A 23,958-nucleotide genomic window follows, 5' to 3' on the forward strand; every position below is an offset into this window, starting at 1 on the left:
ATTTAGCTTTATGCTTAAACTCTGAACCAATTCTTGTAAAAATAGCAAAAAATATTATTTGTCAAATATACCCTATTTTCCTTAACACAGACCAAAAAAAAGATTCGGAATCAATTTGTCTCTTGTAGGATTCCGTGCCAAGTTTGTGTGCTCAGCTACCGATCACTTTGCAATGTTGCCATTATACGATGCAGCTTCCGTCAACGCATCATTTGATTATTTTCAATATAACACAAAGCCATCGTGTGCTGAACCGAAGCTTGTTTTTTAAGGATGAGCGTTGCCGACGTGCTTGCACTCCAGTGCGGCCTGCCAGACATTAAAAGACAATGCAGCTTAAGAACAACGTGAAGGACTGCGGTAGCTGAGAGGAGGGGGGGGGGGCAGCTGTCCGAATGATAGTGTGCGGCAAATAAAAGAACTCTTTTTCAGCCCACATCAGCTGGAGTGGGTGTGTTCACTAGCTCGTCTCTGAGGCTCGGCGAGCAAACCGTTTTCCATTCAGACCATGGTTGAAGAAAAACACTGTCAAATGTATGCCAGGTTGTTTTTGTGCTTTTATGAAAAACGGATTTTGAAGGTGGTTAGTATAAAAACAACAAAACAAACATTTTTTTTATTTTTCTCTGAAAAATAAAAATGACTGCTCTAGTACTTAATGATAGTGATCATTTTTGGGGGGTTATTATTGGCCAACTACATCTTTTTTTGTTTGTTTTTTACAAAAATGACAAACAAAAAAATCTTCTTGGTGTTTCTCATTAAAAAGAAATAAATACAAACAAAATATGTTTGTTGATGGATTGATTAAAAAAGTAACACAAAAACAATCACTTTTGGGTTTAAGCAGGTGAAAGCAAAAGATGCAAAATTATGTTCCATCTAAAAATCAAAAACACTTCTCGATGCTGCCTGACTTCTTGCTGAGTCGTACCCCCCACCCAAAAACACAAACAACCAAAAAACCTTTACCATAGAAATGACTTGATACAAACCAAACACTCATTGTCAAGTGAACACACTTCAGTGGCTAAATGGACATACAGTATGATGTGGCTAATAGCTTCAAACATTGCCACCTCATAAAAAGTTATGACGCCCCCCCCCCCCCCCAAAAATGGACTTCTCATCAAGAGTTGGTTTGTTTAAGCCTGATGGCAAACGTTGCTCATGTACGTCCTGTCTGTTCCCAGATCCTTTGGCACTTTCATTTCCCAAAAGGGGAGATTTTTGTTTCTTAAAAAAAAAAAATTCTGGCTGCATTCAGCGCTGGCACCAGGGTGTGTGTGGATGTAACACACAATGCACACACTTGAACCTAAACACACGCACACAGCAGAAAATGAAGTAAGTGTGACAATACCCGGAAGGTGCCGTTTCATAATAAGATGACAACAGTGAGGAAAAACAGGAACAAATCACATTGCATCAACACTTAAATGGGGCGGGGGGTTGGTCAGATCAGAGCAGCTCTTGTACCAAATGTATGATTAGAAAGACCAAAGAAATAAGTGGCACTACAGCTGACCCATTAACCAGCTAACTCACTAGCTAACCAACCAGCTAATTAATTAACCAACAAGCCAGTCTACCAACTTACTCGCGAGCTAACTGACTTTCTGACCCCCCCCCCCAAAAACCATCTCACTAGCTAATTAGCCAACCAACAAACTAATAAAACGGCTAACTCTGAACAACCAAAAATTTCGAATGTGGTTTGACTGTCATCTCAAGTCTCAAGCTAACAAAAATAGTATACATGTGTGTATGTACATAAACCAAAAAATATATACGTATATATATATATATGTGTGTGTTGGTATTAGTGCTGTCAGTTTAACGCATTATCGACATTAATTTAAGACAATTTCAACTCGATTAATTTTTTTTATCGCGAGATTAATGCGGCACCACGTAACGTATGTTACATTGCTCTAAAATAATAAAATGTGCACCAAGTTTGAATAACTGCCCCAAGTGAAAAATGTTAATGTAAAATTGAAAGTCGAAATTGTTGTTCCGGTAAATATTTGCCTTTTGCACAAAGAAACCGGATCCACGATTCCATGTTGATGAGAGCAGTGAAATGGGGAAAAAATAGGAGAAAAGGACTAGATAAAAATCTGTTATTAATTACGGATAATTCTGAGTTAACTATGAAATTATACATTTGATCGCGATTAAATATTTTAATCGTTTGACAGCACTAATATATATATGAAATGTCTGTTGCATTACCTTGTTGGATCTTGCTGTATTGAAAACGGTCCTTTGATATTGATGGTGTTTCTCTCATCTTTGCTGTAGCTGAGAGTCACCTGATCAAAACACCAACAGCATAGGTGTTGATAGGAACTTCAAACAAAATAAAATGAAAACATGTTCCTTGAATGGTTTTTGTCCTTCGCTTATAGAAAAGCAGATGATGATTTTCAATCAATTTTGAAAACGAACGTGTGTGTGGTACCTGTTCATGCACCCGCGTCAACAGTGCCAGGCTCTCCAGGTGCGAGTGGAACAGTGGCGAGCGGGTAAGGCCCACACCCAACATAGCCCCGACGATGTAACCCACAGCGCAGTCGTCTGGGAGACGGATACGTTCGGCTGTCGACAGGAAGGCGCCGTCGCTAACACAGCCGACGATATAGATAAGTTGAGACTCATAACACCCCCACCCCGTATGCAATGGTGGCAACAAAATCGCATACCGAGCCCAAGGTCCCATCTTGATGGCGAGTCCTCGACTCAGACAAAATCCAGCGCCCCCTGTGGCAAACCAGAAAACTACCTTCCTCTGCGCACACACACACACACACACACACACACTCTGTTAAGTTTTCTCTGAGATCCTATGCTAACATGTTGCAAATGCGCTAATTCCAAAATGTCATATTTATGCTAAGCGCATCTTAACTTCCCTAAATGCCAACAACCCCCCCCCCCTCTAAAAAAAACCTACTGTAGCTATGGCAACTGCTAATGTGTTATATACAGTAAATACGTTACCTGGTTACGGGCTGTAAGATAATTTTCCGTCAACGTGATAAGCGCCAATGTGCTAGCATTCACCTCAAGGTGGATGTATTGTCACTATGCTAGTGACGCAAAAAAATGCAAAATCCTGATGTGAAAAACACGTTGGAAAAAAGTAAGTACTTCATCATGTTGATGGGATGACATGCTAACAGACTAACTGGTCATTTGTTGTAAATACTGATGTGTTGTAAATGCGCCAGCTGCTAATTTACTGTGAAGATTCTAATTGCCACTGTGTCCAAGTGCTAACATTTGGTCTCATTGTACCATTTTAGCATCGGATAACGTCTCGGTGGCCTCGAGGGGGTGCTCCACACTGGGTCGCCCGATGTAGACGTCCTGGGTGTGGCTGTACTGAGACAACAGCCTCAAGAGGGCACCCATGTTCAGGTAGTTGTCGTCGTCCATGTGACAAAACCACCTACAACCACACAGGCTGCCAATTAGCATTAACATCATCAGCGTAATTATGACAATTTAATCGTTTTTGAGAGATGGTCAGTGCTTAGAATATTTTGGACACATCAGCACGTTTTATACTGTTGATGATTCATTCATTAAGTAAACGTATTTTGTGCAACAATCAGCCATTTTTTAAATTTACATTCGGCTACAAGTCTTTGAGGTTAAAAGTGGCGCGATCCATATGGAACGAATCCGACTGCCCGCATTGCTGACGTTTGTATGACGGCTGGCACTTTTCACGTAGTTTAGCGGTCGTCATCATTTCGACGCATTAGGATTCAGCGTACTTATGGCACTTTAGCAATTAGCGTTGTCACGTTAACGCTCATATATTTATAACGCTTGTAGCGTATTGAACATATTCGCATTTAGCGTAGTACTTGCGACGTTGTCAGTACACGGCATATTTGCAACACTCGTGACGCATTAGCAGTTGTCTCAGAGCTACGGTGTCTCAGAGAACACACTTGGCAAGCCTACAATTTCAAACACTGAGCGCGACAATATTTCCGACACACCATCCGTTAGCATCGTTTCTACGGCGCCGGCTTGACGGTCTTCGCCTCCGCGACACGGCGCGTAACTTACTTCCTGCCGGCGTCGAGGAAGGCGTCGTACTCGGCGGCCATTTTGCAGGAGAGCGCTTGACGGCTGTGAGCTGCCGAGCAGTTGGTGTTGATCAGGTGAGCACCTCGTGACCGCAACAACATAACGGTATCTTAATACTTGTTCATTTGTGGAACCGCGCTTCACTTCAATTCAAAGTATACATTGGAGTCTCTTATCACGCTGTTGTCAAGCTGGCTGGCCGAGAGTCGTCAGGCTCCTTTGCGAACATGGTATTACTCTCATTGTCAACATTTTATTTAGCTCCTATATTATCGTCAAGCGTTCATGGCTCTAATGCTACCGCATCCAAAGTTAGCTTCCAATATCATCTCCAACTTTAGCTCCGATTGTTAATTTCTGAAAGTAGCTAACCGCTTTCGAGCAAAAAATGTAGGCTTCCAAAATTGGCGTCAAAGTTTGGTTCCGCAGTGCGCTCGCATTGTTTCCGCTAACATTAGAGCTAAGGAAGACCAGCGTTGCCGTTAGCTCTGGCGTTGACCTAAGCATTAGATTCCAGCATGTGTGGCCTCCACTGTGAGCTTCCAATTTGAGGCCACCTTCCAAAATTCACTCTGACGCCTGTGCCCTACTCTGAGAAGCGGGTGTGTTCGGAGAGGCGGAGTGTACTCCCCTCCCATTCATTTCTGAACGCAGCCAGCATCGGCGCACCGTGTCCCCCGACAGAGCACGTAGGCCACGCGCCGGCACTCTGTTTTTGGTGCACTCTGAATAGTCCAATAGCAAATCTGAGCAACGCTTGTGAGTTTGCGCACGGTTGGGGAGAACCAATGCGCGCTCGGTGTGTATTTCCACATGTGCCCATTGATTCGCAAGTTAGCTTCCATTGGTACTTCTAGCATTAGCTTTGCACGTTAACCGCTGCCAACGTTAGCTTCTGACACTAGCTCAATTATTAGCCTCCAAAAATTTGGTTCTTTGGTAGCGTCCAAGATTGCTTCCTGTGTTAGCTCCCAATGTTTGATATTGAAGTTAGTTTCCAACGTTTGCTCTGGTGCCAGCTGTGCTTCCTCTAACGTTAACTTTCCATGATACTGGTGTTGGCTTCTGAAGTTAGTGTCCAACGATACCTGTCATGTTAACTGTTCTAGACCGAGGTTTTTTTCATTTATTAATTTTTTTAAGACGTCACGTCTGGGGATCCATAATTGACTGCACTGCCTTCACACCGTATGCGTTTGGAAAAAGCTGCTTTGAGGGGGATCGAATCCCGGCCCAGGCCTTTCTGCGTCGCAGGCCGCACAACCGCAAACTCCCATATGACGTTCACTTCCTGTCTGCTGCTCGCCGTGGAAACGCAAAGTCAGCAGACATCTGATTTCCTGATGCGGTCGGTGTGCCCGGGTGTGAAACTCACCGATCCGCTTCCTGAGCGCTGAGTCCTCGCCATCGGTGAACACGTATGTCTGCGCGCACACACAAAAATCAAGTCACTGCCCGTTTGACTTCATGTCTCGCCACAGCATGGTGTCTGCTCTCGTGTGTGTGTGTGTGTGTGTGTGTGCGCGCGCGCGCGTGTGTCAGCTTGTATGATTTTGATTCCGCATGAATGTTTTCATGCACTCGTATTTGCTAATTTTTGTATTTGTGTTAATGCAAATGTGTGTGTGTGTCTGTGTGCGTGGTTTATAATTGTGTGTTTATATCTATGTGCTTGCTGATGTTTATGTGAATGCGTGATTTTTTTTTTTTTTTTCAGTGTTGGAGGAGCGTGTTCTTGCATGTTTTTGTGCAAGTCCGTTTGTGTCGTGTGTTCGTGTTTTCTATGTGTCTTTTTATACTTGTGTGCGTTTGTTGTGTGACTTTAAATGAGTGTTTTTTGTGTTTTTTGGACCCAGGCAACTGTTTTGCACAGTTGCGTGTGTATGTCTTTGTGGGGGGGGGTTTTTTTCCGTTTTTGTTTATGTGACAGCTGATGGGTTTGAGGGGGGCGGGGGTTCAGTGTGGCTGCAGGAAGCCAAGCAGACCTTTCTGATTTTCCACAGGAAGTCGACCAAACCTCCACTCTTGGCCTCAGAGCTTGTTTTGTGCGTGTGTGTGTGTTTAAATATACATTCCTCAAGTAATGTGATGTTCTTGTGGAGCAGCAGTCTTATGACGAGTGTTTAAAAAAAAATTAATTAATAAAACTACCACAGCCCAGGCTTAAAGCATCACAAGACGCCAATTAATCCCGAAATGGCCAGAGTGCGCCCTGAAGGAACACCTGCACTGCGTATTTCCATGACATACGCTAAAACTTTTATCCATTCATTTGATTTTTTTTTTAATATAAAGTGGATGTACATAAAGTCGATGTTGTACGCAAAAGTGCGTGTTGCCAGTGCTGTCAAGTATAAAAGTAAACAAACAAGTTGGCAAAATCTTATTTCTGAAAGCGAGTCTGTGAGCAAAGTCTCCCTGAAATTTCGCAAATTGTGAAAACACAGTTTGGCTAATTTGCATACCCAACGCTGTCACGTTTTGCGTGCGAGCCGAGGCAGGTTTCGGATCCCAGTAATCGCAGGCGTCAACAAGATATCCGTGAAAAAAAAATTTTGTTTAATATGTACAATAAAAATGGCTAACAAAAAAACGCTTGTATCCAAAAGGCAAGGAAACAGAAATAGAACAGAGTATGCGATAGAAAAACAACGTATCGGAAAAGACGCGAGAAAAATCCAATGTGTAAAATAAAGGTCTGCCGAGCAGAGAAAATAGTACCGAAAAAACTAGGACGAGAACGATAGCGAACAATGGGTCAACGGGCGTGGAAGAGTCAATGCAATAAACAATACTCCGACACAGGTGCACAGCAGAAGAGTCCTTAAATACAGAGTCTCGTAATTACAGATTGGCAGCAGGTGTGCACCCCGAAGAGCACTCATGCCACCTGCTGGCCAGACCGAAAAACAGAACCATGACAGTACTCCCCCCTCAACGGACGCCTCCTGGAGGACCACCCGGCTTCGACGGGTGCGCACCGTGGAAAGCGCGGAGAAGGGACGGGTCCAAGATCCAGGAGCGGGGGACCCACTGCCGTAGCCCTCCCAGTCGACCGGGTACTGGAACCCCTTACCCCTGCGCCGAGAGTCCAAGATTTCCCGCACCGTGTACACCGGGTCGCGGAGGAGGGGGCGATGTGGGCGGAGGAGCCAGGGGGCTGGCGGTCACAGGCTTAAGCAGTGAAACGTGGAAGACGGGGTGAACCTTCACGGAGGGTGGCAGCCGGAGACGGACGGAGACGGACGGGGCTGTTGATGGACTCCACCTCGAACGGTCCTGAGAAGCGAGGCCCCAACTTGCGTGATGTCCCAGCCAGTGGCGGATCCTTCGTAGACAGCCGCGCTTTCTGCCCCGCCTGATAGCTAGGCGAGCCTTCTGGACAACTTTGGGACGTCTGGGATCCGTCCCTTGAGGGAGGGGTACCGTCATGATTCGGTGTGGGACCAACAGGTGGCACTGTAGGGCTCCCCCTGCAGCTGCACACCTGTTGGTCATTAGGTAATTAGTGCTTTAAAAGGACTCCCAGCCCGTCCGCTCATTGTCGGGTCATTGTTTGCTCTTGCTACTCTCATGTTTGTTTGTCGCTGTTTGTTTCGGCCATGTTTCTGTTATTGAGGTTTTAGCTTCTGCCATGGTTTTGTTTGTTACTTTGGATTCGTTTTGGATTCGGTGGCTTTGTTTTGGATTTAGTTTTCTGTTTTAATACAAATCATCAAGTACAACCTGCTCCTCCCTCCCGCCTGCTTTTTGGGGTCCACCACCACCACCACGCAACGTGACAAACGCAGACTTTCTCCACCAATGACATGATCAACTAAGACCACTGAAGTTTCAGCGCAACAGAGACACTTTGACCAGAAGGTGGATCCCGTCGATGGCAAAAAGGTAAGCTGAGCTGCAGCGTTGGCGCAGATTAGCATCCGCGGCATTCGCTTCTGCCAATTCTCCAGTGATGTTTTGAGATTAAAATTGAATTTCCTATCCGGCCACCCGCGTAACTCAAATCATCTTTCCCCATCCAAATGAACGGATATGCCACCGAGCTCTATTGCAGCTTCCGGCATTTAAAAAAAAAAAAAAAAAAAAAGTCATGTATTTTAAATAGTACAGCACTTGACGTCATAACCATCAAGTAATGACATTTATAAAGGATGTAACTGTTTTGGCCCATTTGTTTTAGTCTATTAGCATTTGCTCGACCTTCTGTAGTGTGCACCGTGGCCACCCGGGGGCAGTTTAAACACACACGAAGAAAAATTCCACGACTGACTCGGTCAGCTCGAGTCATGGGAGCCATTTTTTTTGCAGAGGCTAACGTATATATGCCTGCAGGTATTGCTACATTGTCAGTCCACGTGTTGGTCTGCCCTTGTCGTTCAAATATCTGTTAGCAGCAGTAGTAGTATTTAGTAGTGTGTGCGTGCGTGTATGTGAATATACTGTACATGCGTTGCGTCGTCGCTTCCTTTTATCGTATTATTTTTCAAAGAATCGTCGGATTGACTTGTTTCGCATTACATCGCGTCATGATCAAACCAGAGCTGGTCAAGACCGTTCTCCACTCATTGCCATTAAAAAAAAACAAACAAAAAAAAGAACATAGTTGACGACTATTTCCGTCGCTGGCACTCCTTGTTAGGATTCTCGTCGATGACATTTCACGTCGACGGCGACAGTTAAGGGCATTCGCTTTAAGTTGTATGTGTTGTTATTTTTTAGATTATTATTTTTTTGTTTGTTTGTTGCGTGCGTGTGTGATTCGCCATGTTTGGCCCTTCCCATGAGCAATCAGCTGAAGTTCCCAGGGCGTGCGCGCGTGTTGCCGCATTATTTCCGCAACTCGGCATTCTTCAAGCGTGTCGGCGTGCCTGGGAAACAGGTAATGCTCGAGCGTGAGAACTCGTCACACACTCTCGAGCTCGCGGTCAGCTGATCGGACGCAAATAAGCACATGCACGCAAATAGCCCCCCCCTCCATTTTTTAATTAACGAGAATCAATTAAAAAAATGCAATCGGGTCAACTTTTCGGGCCTGGCCAACCCAACCCACCGTTTTGCAGCTGTTTTTCGACAGCGCGTCAAGGGTGAGGAGGATCCGGGCACTTTTTGTCAAATTGCAGCAACCTCGCCGTTGACGTCATGATACAGAAGAGCCGCTAGTTTGGTTTTTCCTTTGCCGAGCTCTTCATGAATGCGAAGCGGTTGCTTTTCAGCCGCTCGGCGTTTGGCAGCTTTTCACAGCCACTCGTCACCTCCCGTGCGCTCGGTGACGCATCACAAAAAGGCCCCGGGACCACCCTGCGGGTTTGCGACGCCACTCGCTTCAAAGCCACTTTGCTTCGCCTCCGGCTGACTTCACGACGCGGGAAATCCCGCCGCGCGATCCGGGCGGCCTCATAAATATCGCTCGACTCGGCGGAGTTGATTTTTGCCTCGGCCGACCGACGCCGGAATGTCACTCGAGAAGAAGCGTTGCAAGATCGGTTGCAGGCGTCGTAGCCGATGTAACCTTTTCATCCCGTCGAAGAAGGAAAGCGCGACAAGTTCCTAGAAATGTGACTCGATCCTTCGCTGGAAACCAAGAATTGGACCCATTGAGCCTTTGAACGCTTGGATTCAAGGTCCGGGGCACGGTCACGCGGTCGAGCGCAGCGATTGCCAACCTTTATTGAGCCAAGGCGCATTTTTATGTATTTGTTTAATTCGAAAGATCGCACGGCACACCGCCGCACAAAAATCGTCACCAAAAGAGTACAGTGATACCTCGCTATTTCGCGGTTCGTTTATCGCCGTTTCTGCGCATCGCATATTTTTTCAAACGTATTCATTAAAAAAAAAAGGGGGGGATGTTTTTTAAGTCCGCAAACGGTCCGCGAGAAGCAGCGCAAGTCAGCAAGACGGTCCGCGAGTCACATCGAGCAACATATACAGTGTGCTGTATTTTGTTATTCATACACTAACCTTATTACTATAAACTTATTCACGTTTAAATCTATTAGGATACAGCATTAAGTCATGTTAATTACTACTAAATTTACTTCTACATGCATGGATACCATTAAATCTGGCCTCATAAATATTTTGTATACTCATACACATGTTCATGTACCTATACGAGGGGAGGGGTCGCTACTTCGCGGATTTTCATTTATTGCGGGTGGTTTCGGTCCCCATCAACCGCAGAAAACGAGGGATCACTGTATGTCAATGTCATGCTTTTTGCCGTCCAATAGAAGATCTATTTGCGCCTGCTCTCACTCCAAGTTTCTGGACAAAGATGCATTGCTTGCCATGACCACATCGTTTCCTCACCAATGATGTGAAATTTGATCAGTTATCGCGGCACGCCGTCGTCTCCTCGACGGGGGGGGGGGGGCGTCTGTCTCTCCGCAGTTGTGGACACATGCGCGTCAACGAGGCCCGCTCGAGACTTGACCGGGTCCCTACAAGGTCTCCGAAGACGTTTCTAAAATGTCGCAATTGACTGCAACGCCCCGCGGAAGTTGTTGCAGGGACGTCTCGGCGATCGGCGGTCGAAGTTGCCGTCGGGGGGGGGGGGGGGGGGGTCGAGAAAGCTGAGTAGAGGCATGACCAGGGGTGGAGTAGCCAATCGGAACTCCCGGTTTGTGGATAGGGTGAGCTTCAAAACTAAAATGAACCGTTTGAGTGTTTGGGGTGGGTGTGGGGTTGCACGCACGCACGCACGCATCAGGTCTTGAAATCATTAAGAGCATTTGAGACCTCGCTAGGCACCCCTCCGAGTTGCAAACGGCTCGCTTTTTGTGAAATCGACTCATTGAAGAACGGTCGGGTGAGAATGAGTTCGGAGGAAACTCACGTGTTGCAAATCGTTGGCGATCCACGTGTCCAAAAGGAGCTCCAGTCTGCCGCGGTGGTATTTGCTGGTGGTCTTCACGGCCACGAACACGTCGTCGGCGGTCAGGAGCTCAGCGGGCTCCGGCGGGGCGCCGCTCGGCGCCGGCCGCCCGACGGCTCTCCTTTCTCGGCTCAGCTGCCTGAAGTAGTCCGTGAAAACGGCGCGGCTCGCCGGAGCTCCCTCCTCCGCCGCCCGCTGCGCGCCGGCCGCGAGCAAGCAGAGGACGGCGACGCGGAGGAGCTGAGGCCCCCGCCGCCCCGCGGACCTCCACATGGTGCGTGCGTCGAGGTGGGCGCCGCTTGTTTCATCTGGCTCGGAACCGAACCGCGGGACGCGACGGCTGCCGTCGTTTGCCTCGCCGGCTGCATCGACGAGGTCTCAGCTGGCGGCGTGCGAGGAAGCTCCGCCGATGGGCGGGGCCCGAATTGCTCAACCGACCAATGGGAGACATGAGCGCCTTTTTGGGCGAGGCCAACAACAACAAAAACGGTACAGACCAAAAGATAAACCGCGTGTGTGTGTGTATCCATGTATGTCTTTACGTGTATATGTATTTATATTATATATATTGATTTACCTGATGGGAATTTTGGGGAGAAAAGCCCACATAGTGACCATCACCAGGAAGCATTTCACATGCGGGACTTCAAAGACGCTTGGCCAAGAAGGAGTTCATGTTTGCAAAACTTGACGGTCCCCTCCCAAATTTGCCGTTTGTGTGTTGTTGGGGGTCTCCCCCTTTTTGCTCCCGTCGGCGTGTGGCAGGATTCCCGGTGCAAGGTCACCGTTTTCCGAGCCTCGCTTTGGGATTTTCTCTCACCCCCCCTCCCCCTCCCGTCCAGGCTCCACCGTCCCTCTTTCTGTTTGCTCGCAGAAACGGTCCAAAGTCCCGAATTCAACTTCGCTTCGAGCTTCTTCTCAGAAGACAGACAAACAAACAAAGGAGGCTTTCTTACACGTTTGGACGCATTGTGTGTGTGTGTGTGTGTGGTCGGTGTGGCGTCAGTTGTGCTGTCAGGGGGTTCAAGTACCACAATGTGTGTCTTATTTAAAAAATCTCTTCAAACAGCACGAGGACACAATGGATCTGTTATGCGTTTGTCGTTGCCAACGAGCACACAAAAGTCACACGGACGCTTGACAAAATGTTGGCAAGACCGTTGATGCGAAACTCTCCAGTCTTCGGATAATTCCAGCAGCATTCCAAAGACTTCTGCCGAATGAGTTGCTTGAGGTGGTCCGGTTTCCACAGAGTCCATCTTTTCCATCGGAAAATTCGCTGACAACTTTCGCTTCGCTGCAGCTTTTGCAGAGCGGACGTTTCTCCGTCAAAAAAGAAAAGATCCCACCCAGATTCACCGCTTGTTCGTTAATTGATTAATGCGCACTGTCCCAATGAAATTTTCACATGATCTGTAAAAAAATCTCTCTCTTCCTCGATAGATATTTGCATGTCAGCTAAATCGGTGAAAAGGCGAAATAAGATTGGGATTTTGTTCAAGCCACGTCGTTCAGCCCGATGCAGATGACGTTTGTCGAATGTACGTGTGACTTCCGGGTGTGTGATGATGATTGGGAATGCCTCGGAATGGCTTTTGGGATTGGAATGTCAGATAAGATAGCCTTTATTTGTCCCGCACTGGGAACATGTACAGTCTCCAGCAGCAAAATTGGGGGGGTAGAAAGAAGATGTGAATATTAAAAGCTGCCCTTCGAACGGAATGTGTTGAGCATTTTCAAGCTGACGGGATTTAAAGTTTTATCGACTCATTGTCCGATGACCGGGATGTCCTCGAAACGGCTCTCCCGCTGACTTTTTTTTTTCTTCTCCTAAATATGTGTTTCGTGCGGTGAGGCGTTCCGAGGCCGTGAATAGTTTTGGCCGCGAGAGGCCGTGGTTGGCCCAAAAAAACAACAACCCCAAAACAAAACAGAAGTGGCCTCATCACAACACGCCCTGTACTAAACTCTTGCAATGGCAATTCAAAGAACTCCTTCATGTCTCCGGGGTTTTGGGCGTTCAACTCTTTGGGGCAAAAGAGTTGATGTAAAAAAAAAAAAAAAAAGGAGCCCAAACGCATCACTCGTCATGTTATGAATGTAAAATTGAAATCAAAGATGACAAAGCAAAGCCGACATCCCGTTTTCGCCCTTGGTGACGTGTGACCCAAAGGTGACGTACCAGTGCGGAATTACTAGTCCGCTCCAAGACGTCCCGATTCAGATGGCGCTTTCCTCTCACAACAGCTTCGGCTGTCACAAAGGCGGCGCTGAGCGAAACGGTGAACGTCAAGTCCGATCGTAAACACAACGCAGAACGTCGGGCAATCTTTCCCCCCTCGCGGGCTTGCTTGAAGCAGTTGAAGATGAAAGAGCGTCCTTTCACCTGCGGATGGCCGACGTCATGCTCAAAATGTGCACGCGTCGGCTCCAAGCGACGTTTCAAAGTCAACAAGAAGCCGACGCGTCCATTGGCGAAAAAAGAGACGTTGCTTCACTTCTCGTGTCCCGTGTAAATCCATGCAGGAGGAGTAAGTAGCTCACTCCGAAGTGTTTACGTCTCATCTGCGCAATTAGAATTGTTTTTGGGGGGGGGGTTTCTGTTGACTTCACAGCAGAGCTGCCAAGATGTCCCGCTCGTGGATCATCTTGGCTTGTATTTTCTCAGGTAAGTGCGAACTCCACAGGCTATTTTGGATTCACTCAACTCAACCTCCGCGGGGAGGTGTCGCGCGGCCGGCCGCTCCCCATCCCGCCGGTCCCCGGTCATCCGCCCGTTTTCACCCCCCCCCCCCCCACACACACACACCATGACCTCCCACCTCCCACCTGCCGCGCTGCTGGCCTTCTCCAACTCTAGTCCTGGCCGGGCCGCGCACCTCTCCCCGCCGGTGCCATCGCACCGCGACCCCGACCGCCTCGGAACCTTACCTAGCCACCGGGTACCCAACTCCATTTGTCCGATATTGTGTATTGCGTGTACTGTATATAGACATCAAAGTGAAGAAATCTTGTACATGGTACTTAGAACCTTGAAAAAGTAAGTCACAAAAACGATAAAAAATGTTGAAGTAACATAAGAAACAAACAACCAGCAACTACTCTACAAACTTGATAACAAAAACGAAGAACAAACACCTTTTTTTTGGGGGGGGGGCAATCTGAACAAATGGATCTACTGTAGTGTGATTGTGGCAGATGGCCTTTCCACATCTGCATTTGAAAACAAAATGATGTTTTTCAATCCGTGGACGCACATGGTCGGTGTAGCTGGCACCAATATTGAGTCGTTGGTTGCCACGACAACGAAAATACAATTTATTTAGGCTTGTTGTTTTGTAAAAGTACTTTATATTTCTATGTGAACTTTCATATTTGTTTTTTCTTTAAATCCTCTTAATACGTTATTTGGAATGTTTTGTTAAGAATCATTTCCGGGTCACGTGCCGTGGATAGCGAGGAATGAGAAAGATCGAGAAGACAACTTGAGAGTGAGACGGAGACAGAGCTACGATACCATGTGGTCTACGTAATTTAATTTGATCTACTTTCGGTTTACCAAGGTGCACACGGTATGCCATTTTGTGTTTATTTATTTAATGTCTTGTTAAAGATATTGTAATTTTGATGTTGTTTGAAATGTGTTTTAGTTTTCACGGTGTTCCACGAGTAAACGTTTTTTTGCACATCAGTACGAGGCGGCATCCTTGACCGGGGTAGATACAGTTGGCATATTTTTGGTGCGTTTACGTGCAAAAGGTTCCCGTACTCCTCCGACGTGTAGTTGATGATCTTTCGACCGATGCAAAACTCGATTTTCAAAAAATAACACCGGATTTTCAAAACACCCCCCAGCAAGCAACGCTCTCTGAATTTGATGTGCGTAGTTCTGAAGAGGTGACACCATGACGTTGACGTCTGTCTGGCTTGCGCTGACCTTACGTTCAAACGTGCACAAAATGGCGGAAAAAAGTACTGCTTCGATCTCTTTGCTCAGTACTGTTCTATGTGACGCGCACATACGATCACATCCATACACACACACGCAAATAGACCTCTCAACAAACGAGACCCGTTTATTCGAATGAAAATGACCAAACGGGTGTTTTCGATCGGACGCAAGGGGCCGGCACGAGAATGATATTTTAGGCTCTAGCGCCCTCTGGTGGATGAGCGAGGTAAAAACTATCGTCCCACAATTCTGGCTTTTTAAGCGTGAGCCGTCACGTGATGTCATTTGCGCAGAGATTGCGAGAAATGCGCGATCAAACACCAGATCTCTTGAAAATTGGCATTTTTCATGGGCGTCAATGTGCCCAATTTGGGTGTTTGACTCAGGCCGTCGGCCCAAAATGCCACCATGTCATTCAGATATATACCAACTGGAATGTTCAAAAGCGGGGTGTCATTTTGAACTATTTGACAAAATTGCAGCTTCGTGGAGTAATTTCTTTTGACAGTTTTGGCTGTGCGGGCAACCATCCAACCGTCCGAAATGACCCACTTTGGTAGAGTTAGTGCACAAGGGTTTTAATGTTGCCATTGCCATTTTGGTAGTTAGCCGCGAGAGTACATTGTTCTCATATATTGATGTGCATCTGCATCCTCAGTGCTTCGCATGCAAGCCGAGTGCCGGTCTTACCACGTCTCCGACAGACGTCTGACCCGGCACCAGGCCCGAGCGTGGTGCCGGGAGCACCACGCCGACCTGGTGACCCATCAAAACCAGGAGGAGAAGGACCATCTCAAAACGTTGCGGCCAACAAATTGGTGGTACTGGCTCGGGATCCAAAAAATCAACGACCAATGGGTGAATGTTGCCACCGGCGAGCCTGTCAGAAATGAGGACATGAACTGGGAGACGGGGGAGCCCAGAGGCAGGGGGGATTGTGTAGTTGCATCCAAGCCAACTACGCGATGGTATGATGAACAATGCAGCTCCAGGCACGATGTTGCGTGCTCCGCAGGTGAGTGGAGGGAACGGCGATCTATTCCAAAAAAAAAAAAAGGTGCAGTGTTTGTGAATTTCCTTCTTCTTGTTGCAGCTTCTTGCCCAAATGACTATTGCGTCAACGGAAATTGCGTGGAAACCGTACCCGGCCACAAGTGCCAGTGCTTTGCCGGCTTCGATGGAGACCAATGTCAGGATGGTAAGAATCCGCTCAGCTATTGTTTGAAAAAAAAAAAAAACACTGAACCACAAATATGCGGCGGATGACCAATTGTGTTGACGTGCGTCGTTTCAGCGGTTGAGTGCAGCCAGCTGACCCCCCCACCCAAAGGCGACTTTTCCTGCACCGGCAAGTATGGCGACTTCGCCTTGGATTCGCTGTGCCGGTACTCCTGCGAGGTCGGATACCAGCTCAGCCACTCGGACCCCTTGAGGTGCACCGCCTCGAAAAACTGGTCACATTCTCCGCCGACATGTGAAGGTTTGTGGAAAGTCCTCAAAAAAAACCTTATGGACCTTTATTTCCCGCAAGAGTGTGCTGATTTCCCGTTGTTCTTTTTCTCTTGCTGCGCAGTCGTTCAGTGCCCTGGCGCTCCCCACTTGTCCAACGGCACAGTCACCTGCGGAGACGATCCGGCTCCGAGGTTCAGCTACGGGAACAACTGTACGTTCGGTTGCCAGGACGGCTTCGAGCTCCGAGGTGCGGTCAGCATGGCGTGCGCGCACTCCGGCGAGTGGAACGCCGCACCCCCAACATGCGAAGGTGTGAAAGCGGACCGGACGGAGTTTTAATCTGGCGGTGGGTCGTTAAGGTTCAGTCTCAACCTGTTCCGCAGAGTCCGCGTCTCACTCGAGTGCCATTGTGGCCGGCGCAACAATAGCTGGCGCGGTTGCCTTGTCCGCTCTGTCTCTGCTTGTGTGGATCCTGCGACGGAGGAGGAGGGAACCAGCCGACGACCTTGTGATGATGTAAGACCGCCGATAAAAGTTCATAGTCGTCGTTTTGTTTTAAAACGAAGAAACGGAGTCTCTCCAAACGGGGAATTTTGTGAGCTCGCGTGTCCTCTCTCGTCTTCTGTCACAGCATGTCCGACATTGAGGAACCTCCGGCGGTACAAGAAGGCACTGGCAACCCCGTCCCGGATCGTGACGTCACCGCTGATCTCAACAACGGTGACCATGAGATCATTCCAAAAGCTGAATGAAAACCAAAAAAAGTCCTTCCGTCATGTCGCTGACACGTATTTACTGGGATTTTGATCACTTTTGCTATCCTCTCTCCACTGTAGCGTCTGTGACTTTGAATGTGCGCAACCAATTAATGAACGCATTTAATCCCACCCGACCACATTTGTGAAGGACAACAATGATTTCATTTCCGGAGCTGGAATATTTTTTAGGACCGATTACTTCAAAGGGCTACCAATGACGGCCGATTTTGACTTGATTTATTTATTTTTTGTTCATGGGTTGAAGCCGACCGACTGTTGTGCGACCCGCGGCCGGCATCGGGGACCCCTCCCCGTCGGCGCCGTCACGACTTGCCGCCTCGGAACCTTCCCCTCGGTCATCGGGTACTCGACTCTCTCCCCGCCGTTGGCGGGGCGCAGGTGTCGCGGTTCTGTTGGTCGCGGTGTCATTCGTTGCCACTTGAAAAGACTTGATGCCCGACCGAGCACTCGGTGTCGGGTCACTGTTTGTTTGTTGCTTTGTGCACGTGTGATGTTTTTCTTGCTACTCTGTTTTGGGTGATTTTGCTGGAGGGAGTTTTTGAGGTGGTTTCTCCTGTGTACTTCGGTTTGAAATGTTCAATACATCTCGGTCACCCAACCCGCTCCTCCCCGCCGAGCTGCTTTTTGGGGTCCTCCAGCTACCACCGTGCAAAACATGACCGCTCGGGGTTCAATGGGCACCGGTTGTAGCGGCGGGAGCCGGTGTTATTATTCATGTGCTGTTGGGTTTCCTCAACTGAAACTCCAGCGGTGGCTGTGTTGATCGTTGACGTTTTTGCTTTTCTATGGGTAATTTTTGAACTTTTTATATTGCACTTTGTACAGAGCGTTCTGTTGAGCGTGCTTTCAGCTCTTCAATGACACCTCGGTTGGAGTTTACCGTCCAAACTAAACGCACAGCAAAACCAATCACCAGAGTTTTTAAATACGGTAATCCCTCGTTTGTCGCGGGTTCATGGGGAGCGGGACCACCCCGCGACAGACGAAATCCGCAGAGTAGGGTTTGCCCTGCCCCCGCCCCACTACAATTTGTGTGTAAGGGTTTATGGGTACCAGCCTGTTTAAAATATGTAAACAGTTGAGACAAAGTCTGTAGCAGTACACATACAGTATTTAATTAAATCTTTAATGATAAAACCTTTTACAGTAATTAACGTTGATCAGCACTGTTCTTTATGCGGCTGCGACAGCGTAGCATCCACGAGCCTCCAGCTAGCTGCTGGGCAGCCATCCCGCAGCGTGCAGCCAATGTGTTTATGAGGCAATTGTTGGATTCACCTGGCGCTTAAGAGGGCCGGGGCTGCCACTGACGGGTGACCGTTCGCGCGACGTTTAAAAAGCAGCATCGCATTACACTCGCTTCGTCGTCGGCATGGCCCAATGGTAAGCTACGCTTGTGCTTTTCTTTACCAGACATCTAAAGTTAGCTTTCGATTCGATGATGATCGGTTGCTTTGTGTCTGCTTTGCATTGTGTCCGTTGTGCTTTGTTTGCCGCATCGCTATGCAATCAGTCAGTTACCGTTCGCAATCGGCAATGTAAACAGCGTGGGCTAAAGTGTTGCTAGAACAGTGGTGTCTTAACTTATTTTGCATAGTTGTCATGTTTGTCCAGCTGCAATTCATTGTTTGAACGAAGTACATTGCGTTGCAGCTGGGCTTCATCATGTCGGCGCTCCACTTCCGGTTTGGACCTTTGGGACTTGTAGTTCTTTTGTTCGAGTCGACTTGATATGTTTGTGATGTATGGTTTATTACGTTTAAAATAATGGATAATGATGATGATAGTGAAATCAAAGTATTAAATGTATTGTTAAAATAAAAGTATTAATGTCAATTCTATACCTATTTACATCATGATGCAGAAAGAGATAATATTCATTTTTTACTGCATTTATGTGTGCTTTAGGTTATTTTCTGCTACTGCAACTACTTCCGTCTCATCTACTAAAAGTACAGAGTGATCCTTCCATGCTGGCCGACGATCCCTATCCAGAGGGCCGTGAAAAACGGAATTAACTGAACAACAATTAAGGAGGTGCTGAGCTGGCTCTCCTGGCTCAAGTGGATCAGCATCTTCTGACATGGACTCAATGTAAGGGCCCAACTCACTCGAGGCCGTTTGAGGAAAAATGACAAATAATCCACGAAAATCAAAAACTGTCAAAAAGCAGGCAGCAGGGAGGATCAGGGTGTACTTGAAGCGTATTGATAAAACACAAGTCCAAAAAACAAAGAATCCAAAGTATCAAACAAAACCCAGGCTGTAGCTAAAACTAAGTCAACAAAACATGATCGAGAACATGACGGCAGCAAAGAAACAAACAATGAGCCGTCGGCTGGGAGTTCTTTTATAGCCATAATTGCCTAACGACCAACAGGTGTGCAGCTGCAGGGAAAAGCCCCACAGTGCCACCTATTGGTCACAAACCAAAACGGTCGTGGACGGTGACGTGCAGGCACGCAATTTACATGTCAAATTGTGAACCCCTGTTCATCGCGGGGGGAACAATGTTGCCAATTTGTTGGACTGTTTTATGCATAACATGACTGCAAGGTGCAAATGAGCCCGTGACATATTGAAACTGCTGTTGTCTTCGACTCCGATCAAAACTGCGTCCCCTAGCGGATACTCCATGAATTTATTCAAAATATTCATTCCGTGTCTTTTCTGCATTTTTTTTTTCACTTTTGAATGATCCCACGGGCCCGATCGAACCTCCGCGGGCCGTAGGTTTGACACCACTGGTGTAAATGCTTCCCAGACGAAAGCGTTCCTCCATGTTGTTTTTGAATGAACGGGCATCGTGATTTAACCCCCCCTGCCTGCACGCGTTTTAACGGTTGACGGCAAGGCGGATAATCCGCCACTTTAAGCGCACTCGGTCCGGCCACGAGGGAGGCGAGTGCGCAGTAATCCGCCGTCTAAAGACCTTATCGTGACAGAAGTCACATTAGCTGCCGTCACGGAAGACGCTTTATCCACTCGTTCGGACCATCCAAATGCAATTTTGGTTTGCATCCAAAATGCCCTCCAAAAATGCATTATTTCAGATCATAAAGTAGTTTCAAGATGGGGTTAAGCTTTCAAAGGAGGGTTTCAACTTCCAAGCCAATGCTGCGGTTCAAAGGTTGGGTTGGAGCCTGGGTTAGGGTTTTTAAGTAGCGTTTCTTACTACCGGAGACAAATTCCTTGTGTGTTCGACATACTTGGGCAATAAAGTTGATTCTGAAGACTTCAAGCCAAGATTGTGTTTTCAAGTGACAGTGTCAAGGTGAGGTTAGGGTTTTAAATTACAGTTCCAGTCCAGGGATAGCAAATTCAGGTTTGAAACCTGGGTTAGGGTTTCCAATTTTAGGATTTGGTTTTCAAATTAAGAGTTTCAATCCCAGGTTACGGTTTCAAAGTAGGGATGGAAGTTTTGATGAGCCAGGGTAAGGTTTTTAGTCGTGCTGTCAGTTTAACGCATTATTATCGGCATTTAAAAGGATTTTAAATCGATTTTTTTTTTAATCGCGAGATTAATGCGGCACCGCGTCACGGATGTTACGTTGCTTTAAAATAATAAAAAGTTCAAGTTTGAATAACTGCTCCAAGTGAAAAACGTTAATGTAAAATTGAAGGTCGAAATTGTTGTTTCAGTCAATATTTGCATTTTGCACAAAGAAAACGGATCCACGATTCCATGTTGATGAGAGCATTAAAATGGGGAAAAAATAGGAGAAAAAGAAATCAAAGGAAATTTAGAATAGATAAAAATCTGATTAATTACATCTAATTCTGAGTTAACTATGAAATTATACATTTGATTGCGATTAAATATTTTAATCGTTTAACAGCGCTAGTTTTTAGCTTTTGACTTTTTTTTGTTTTGAAAGCAGCCGGAACATGTCCTTAGTCTCCCCCCCCCCCCCCCCTCCCATTGAACAGCGATCTTCCTCTCAGTTCACTTGCTGCCGGGCCCTGAAGCCAAAGGGTCAGGTTCCAAAAGTGGGCTTCAGAAGCTCTTGACCCCGGCGCTCTGCCGGGTTCCCACGGTGATGGGCGTGTTCTCCAGCCCCCGCAGCCACTCGGTGCACTTGAGCATCACGCGCCGGTCCACCCCGCCGCCCCGTTCCTCCTCGTCCTCGTACTCCTCGTCGTCGTAGCGGCGACGCTCGTTCAGCAGGGACACCTTCACCATAGAGCTCACGTCGCAGCGAGCGCCGACCAATGCCGCCGCCCGGTCGTGGGGCCGCGGGGACGGGGGGCTCCTCCTGAATCGCCTGGAGTCGGGGAGACTTCCGGAAAGGTGGTGGTGGTTATGGTTGTTGTTGTTGTTGTTGCGCCTCTGCAGCAGCAGGACCGCCTGGGGGGTTAGGGTCAGCGTGAATCGGGTTTCCTCCGGGCGGGATTTGATCCGGGGTCTCACCTGGTGGGCGGGTGTGAGGATTGCGGTCAGTACGGTTTCAAGACGGCGTCAAGTTTTTAGATCAGGCTGAACGGTTCAAATGGGACTTTTCACTGTTGGGTTTTAAGGTTACTAAGTGGGGCCTCAAGACAAGATAAGGTTTCAAAGTGAAGTTACAAGACAAGGTTAGGGTTTCGAACAAGTATTTCCAGCCGGGGGTCAAGCCAGGGTTTGAGGTAAGGATTTCAATCCAGGGGTAAGGTTTCAAAGTTGGGTTTCATGCCCGGACTAGTTCCAAAGCAATCGTTAGGGTTTCAAACAAGGATTAAGGTTTCATTTTCAAATTTAGGGGTCAATCTTGGGTGAAGACCTCAGTTGGGTTTCAAGTCAGAATTGGGGTTACGCAGTTGCAATTTTCAGACTGGATTCAAATTTCCAAGTAGGTTTCTGACCTGGCAGGTCTTGGACAAGGACTCCCCAGACCCGGAGGCGCATGACGAGGGTCCCTTCTTCCTGGGCTCCGACAGCCCTCTGGTGGCCGTGGGCAGGTGGCTCTTCTTGCCCAGGCGCTTGAGGTTGGACGCCAGGCGCTCCTTCACCGAGTCGCCTTCTTTCGGGAGCGCCGCCTTGCCGCCCGGTCCGGCCGCCGCCGCCGCCGCCTCCATCACCGATACGGGCGGGATGAAGGGCATCTTGGACACGCACAGAAACAAGTAGGCCAGGAGCTCTGTCTTCCGCCGGAACCTCAGGAAGGGCGTGGAGAAGGAGGCCAGGTACCCGCGAGCATCTCGGGCCATGCGGCGGCGCTGCCGCTTCCGACGGGCAGAGCACACTGGTGCGCGCTCGCCCCGCGCGGGGGTCACCTTGTAGCTCGCCGCGCTAACGACGCCCAGGCTCAGCCCGCTGGAAATAGACGTGAACTCGTAATCCGCCGCGGTCGGCGTGATCCAGTGAGAGCCGCACGTTTGCAAACGCAAAAGCGCAAGTGGACGCGGCCAGGCTTAAAGTCCAGACACGTTTGGCGCTGTGGAGCGGTTCTACGTTTGGAATGGCCTTCCAAGCCTGGCTTAGGTTTTCAAAGTGAACTTTGAACCCTGGGGCAGAGGTTCATACAAGGATGATGATTTTCAGTCCACGGTTCGGATATCAAATGACTCAAGACAGAGTTTGTAACAAAAGAGCTTCAAATGAGGGTTTCTCGAGCCAGGATTAACAAGTCTAGAGTTCCAATGTGGGATTTTAGGAGGCGCCCCTCATTTGAAACCTAAAATGAGTTTTTAATTTGTCATTCAAACCAAGGATAGGTTTTTAAAATGGGGCTCAACGTAGGGTTTCAAGCAAAGGGTCAGGGTTCCAATATTTATAAAGGAAAAACAGAGGCCAGTAGACAAAAGATATATGACACGTTTTTCAGATTTTTCAAACGGGTCAGTTTGACCCGCAACATATGAGGGTTAAAATCCGTGTTCGGGTTCCAAAGTAAAATTTCAAGCAAATAGCTTTCCCCATAGAAACATTTATTGACATTATTATTTCAAAATCGGATATTAAAAAAAAAAAGGCTGAACAGGATGACTTGATCAAAGTCCAAACCGACTGACATAACTTTAAAAGGACAAACCCCCCCCCCCCCCCCCCCCCCGTTAATTATTCGCCTTCACCGAAAGCAGCTCCTGCGATGCACGTGAAGAAGGCGATGACATCTTGGACAGCAGTGGTAAGCGTCTTTGAAATGATTCACCAAGAACGGAAGCAGACAGCAGCCAAATACCAACCTGAAAAGTGACGTCATCGTCACACCCGCCCACCGTCGTCCCTCCGTCGTCCCTCCGTCGTCCACGCGCACGGTCGAGGTCACTCACCCGAGCAGGACGAAGAGCACGCACATAGTCCACGCGTACGTTCCGGCTCTGTAGCGCACCCTGGTGGTCACCTGGGCCCGACAGGCGGGACATGACGCCAGAGCAGGGGAGCGGCACAGGTCGCTCTCGTGGCTCACAAACTTCGGTACGGGGGTCGTCACCACGGGGGACGCGCACGCTACACGAGAAAGCAGGTAGACCACAAGACACCACAAATGCAAACAAGGAGGATTTCCGGCACAAACATTTATTTTTTAACCTGCGCAACCTTAAATAAACAGTCGGAGTCAAAATTAAATAAAATGTATGCTTATGTTATATTAATGATCATTTTATGTTTGAGGATCATATTTCATGTTAAAAATACCTACATTATATTCTGTTGTTTAATAATTGCTTTGACGTGTTTTTATGTTGCCAGGTTCTGATTGGCTGTTGAAGAGAAGCAGGAAGTGATGAGAAGCAGCGAGACAAATTGCTTGTCCGCGCGGATAGGTTGGCTGACTTGTTACCCAGAAAGCAACAGTCCCGGA

At 47.8% G+C, this 23,958-nt stretch overlaps 4 protein-coding genes across 6 annotated transcripts; 1 reads left to right on the plus strand and 3 right to left on the minus strand.

The window, feature by feature from the left end:
- Positions 1–540: 540 nt before the first annotated feature.
- On the minus strand, positions 541–11,391 carry LOC147199688 (beta-1,3-N-acetylglucosaminyltransferase lunatic fringe-like). Of its 2 annotated transcripts, none has more exons than XM_086118965.1 (8): positions 10,952–11,391; positions 5,486–5,534; positions 4,090–4,159; positions 3,304–3,457; positions 2,709–2,794; positions 2,468–2,627; positions 2,239–2,318; positions 541–1,318 (listed from the first exon to the last, which is right to left on the minus strand). In XM_086118965.1, exons 1-8 carry the CDS (start codon positions 11,261–11,263, stop codon positions 1,264–1,266), a joined length of 966 nt encoding a protein of 321 aa, XP_085975091.1. In that variant the 5' UTR covers positions 11,264–11,391; the 3' UTR covers positions 541–1,263. The 2 variants fall into 2 exon arrangements, with proteins under 2 accessions (XP_085975091.1, XP_085975089.1); XM_086118963.1 differs by having other exon boundaries at positions 4,090–4,192; positions 10,952–11,389.
- Positions 11,392–13,201: 1,810 nt separating this feature from the next.
- LOC147199689 (L-selectin-like) lies at positions 13,202–19,014 on the plus strand. 2 transcript variants are annotated; one of them, XM_086120860.1, is made up of 7 exons: positions 13,202–13,658; positions 15,601–15,957; positions 16,036–16,140; positions 16,237–16,422; positions 16,516–16,704; positions 16,778–16,910; positions 17,026–19,014. In XM_086120860.1, exons 1-7 carry the CDS (start codon positions 13,619–13,621, stop codon positions 17,144–17,146), a joined length of 1,131 nt encoding a protein of 376 aa, XP_085976986.1. In that variant the 5' UTR covers positions 13,202–13,618; the 3' UTR covers positions 17,147–19,014. The 2 variants fall into 2 exon arrangements, with proteins under 2 accessions (XP_085976986.1, XP_085976987.1); XM_086120861.1 differs by lacking the exon at positions 13,202–13,658 and adding an exon at positions 14,440–14,562.
- Positions 18,270–22,488, minus strand: LOC147199690 (uncharacterized). Its single transcript, XM_086120862.1, has 2 exons — positions 22,016–22,488; positions 18,270–21,584 (listed from the first exon to the last, which is right to left on the minus strand). Exons 1-2 carry the CDS (start codon positions 22,358–22,360, stop codon positions 21,171–21,173), a joined length of 759 nt encoding a protein of 252 aa, XP_085976988.1. The 5' UTR covers positions 22,361–22,488; the 3' UTR covers positions 18,270–21,170.
- A 725-nt stretch (positions 22,489–23,213) lies between these two features.
- LOC147199691 (lipopolysaccharide-induced tumor necrosis factor-alpha factor homolog) lies at positions 23,214–23,631 on the minus strand (the record flags this gene model as incomplete). The annotated part of the gene is made up of 2 exons (XM_086119124.1): positions 23,214–23,338; positions 23,426–23,631. Coding segments are annotated over 2 exons (324 nt in total), but the record flags the coding sequence as incomplete, so codon positions are not given.
- Between the last annotated feature and the right edge of the window lie 327 nt (positions 23,632–23,958).

Source organism: Hippocampus guttulatus, chromosome 9 (genome assembly GCF_054856545.1).
Source record: "Hippocampus guttulatus isolate MCC_2025c chromosome 9, RoL_Hgut_1.0, whole genome shotgun sequence".
Taxonomy (NCBI): domain Eukaryota; kingdom Metazoa; phylum Chordata; class Actinopteri; order Syngnathiformes; family Syngnathidae; genus Hippocampus; species Hippocampus guttulatus.

Bases quoted from the DNA above. Each gene is read 5' to 3' on its own strand.
- LOC147199688 (XM_086118963.1), bottom strand. From the start codon at position 11,263: ATGTGGAGGTCCGCGGGGCGGCGGGGGCCTCAGCTCCTCCGCGTCGCC. The intron at 4,193-5,485 runs GTGAGTTTCACA...TGCGGTCACGAG, and splicing joins AGCGCTCAGGAAGCGGATCG to GTGCTCACCTGATCAACACC. The intron at 2,795-3,303 runs GTACAATGAGAC...GTGTGTGCGCAG, and splicing joins CGTTATCCGATGCTAAAATG to AGGAAGGTAGTTTTCTGGTT.
- LOC147199689 (XM_086120860.1), top strand. From the start codon at position 13,619: ATGTCCCGCTCGTGGATCATCTTGGCTTGTATTTTCTCAG. The intron at 16,141-16,236 runs GTAAGAATCCGC...GCGTCGTTTCAG, and splicing joins TGGAGACCAATGTCAGGATG to CGGTTGAGTGCAGCCAGCTG. The intron at 16,423-16,515 runs GTTTGTGGAAAG...CTTGCTGCGCAG, and splicing joins TTCTCCGCCGACATGTGAAG to TCGTTCAGTGCCCTGGCGCT.
- LOC147199690 (XM_086120862.1), bottom strand. From the start codon at position 22,360: ATGGCCCGAGATGCTCGCGGGTACCTGGCCTCCTTCTCCACGCCCTTC. The intron at 21,585-22,015 runs GTCAGAAACCTA...CCCGCCCACCAG, and splicing joins CCTTGTCCAAGACCTGCCAG to GTGAGACCCCGGATCAAATC.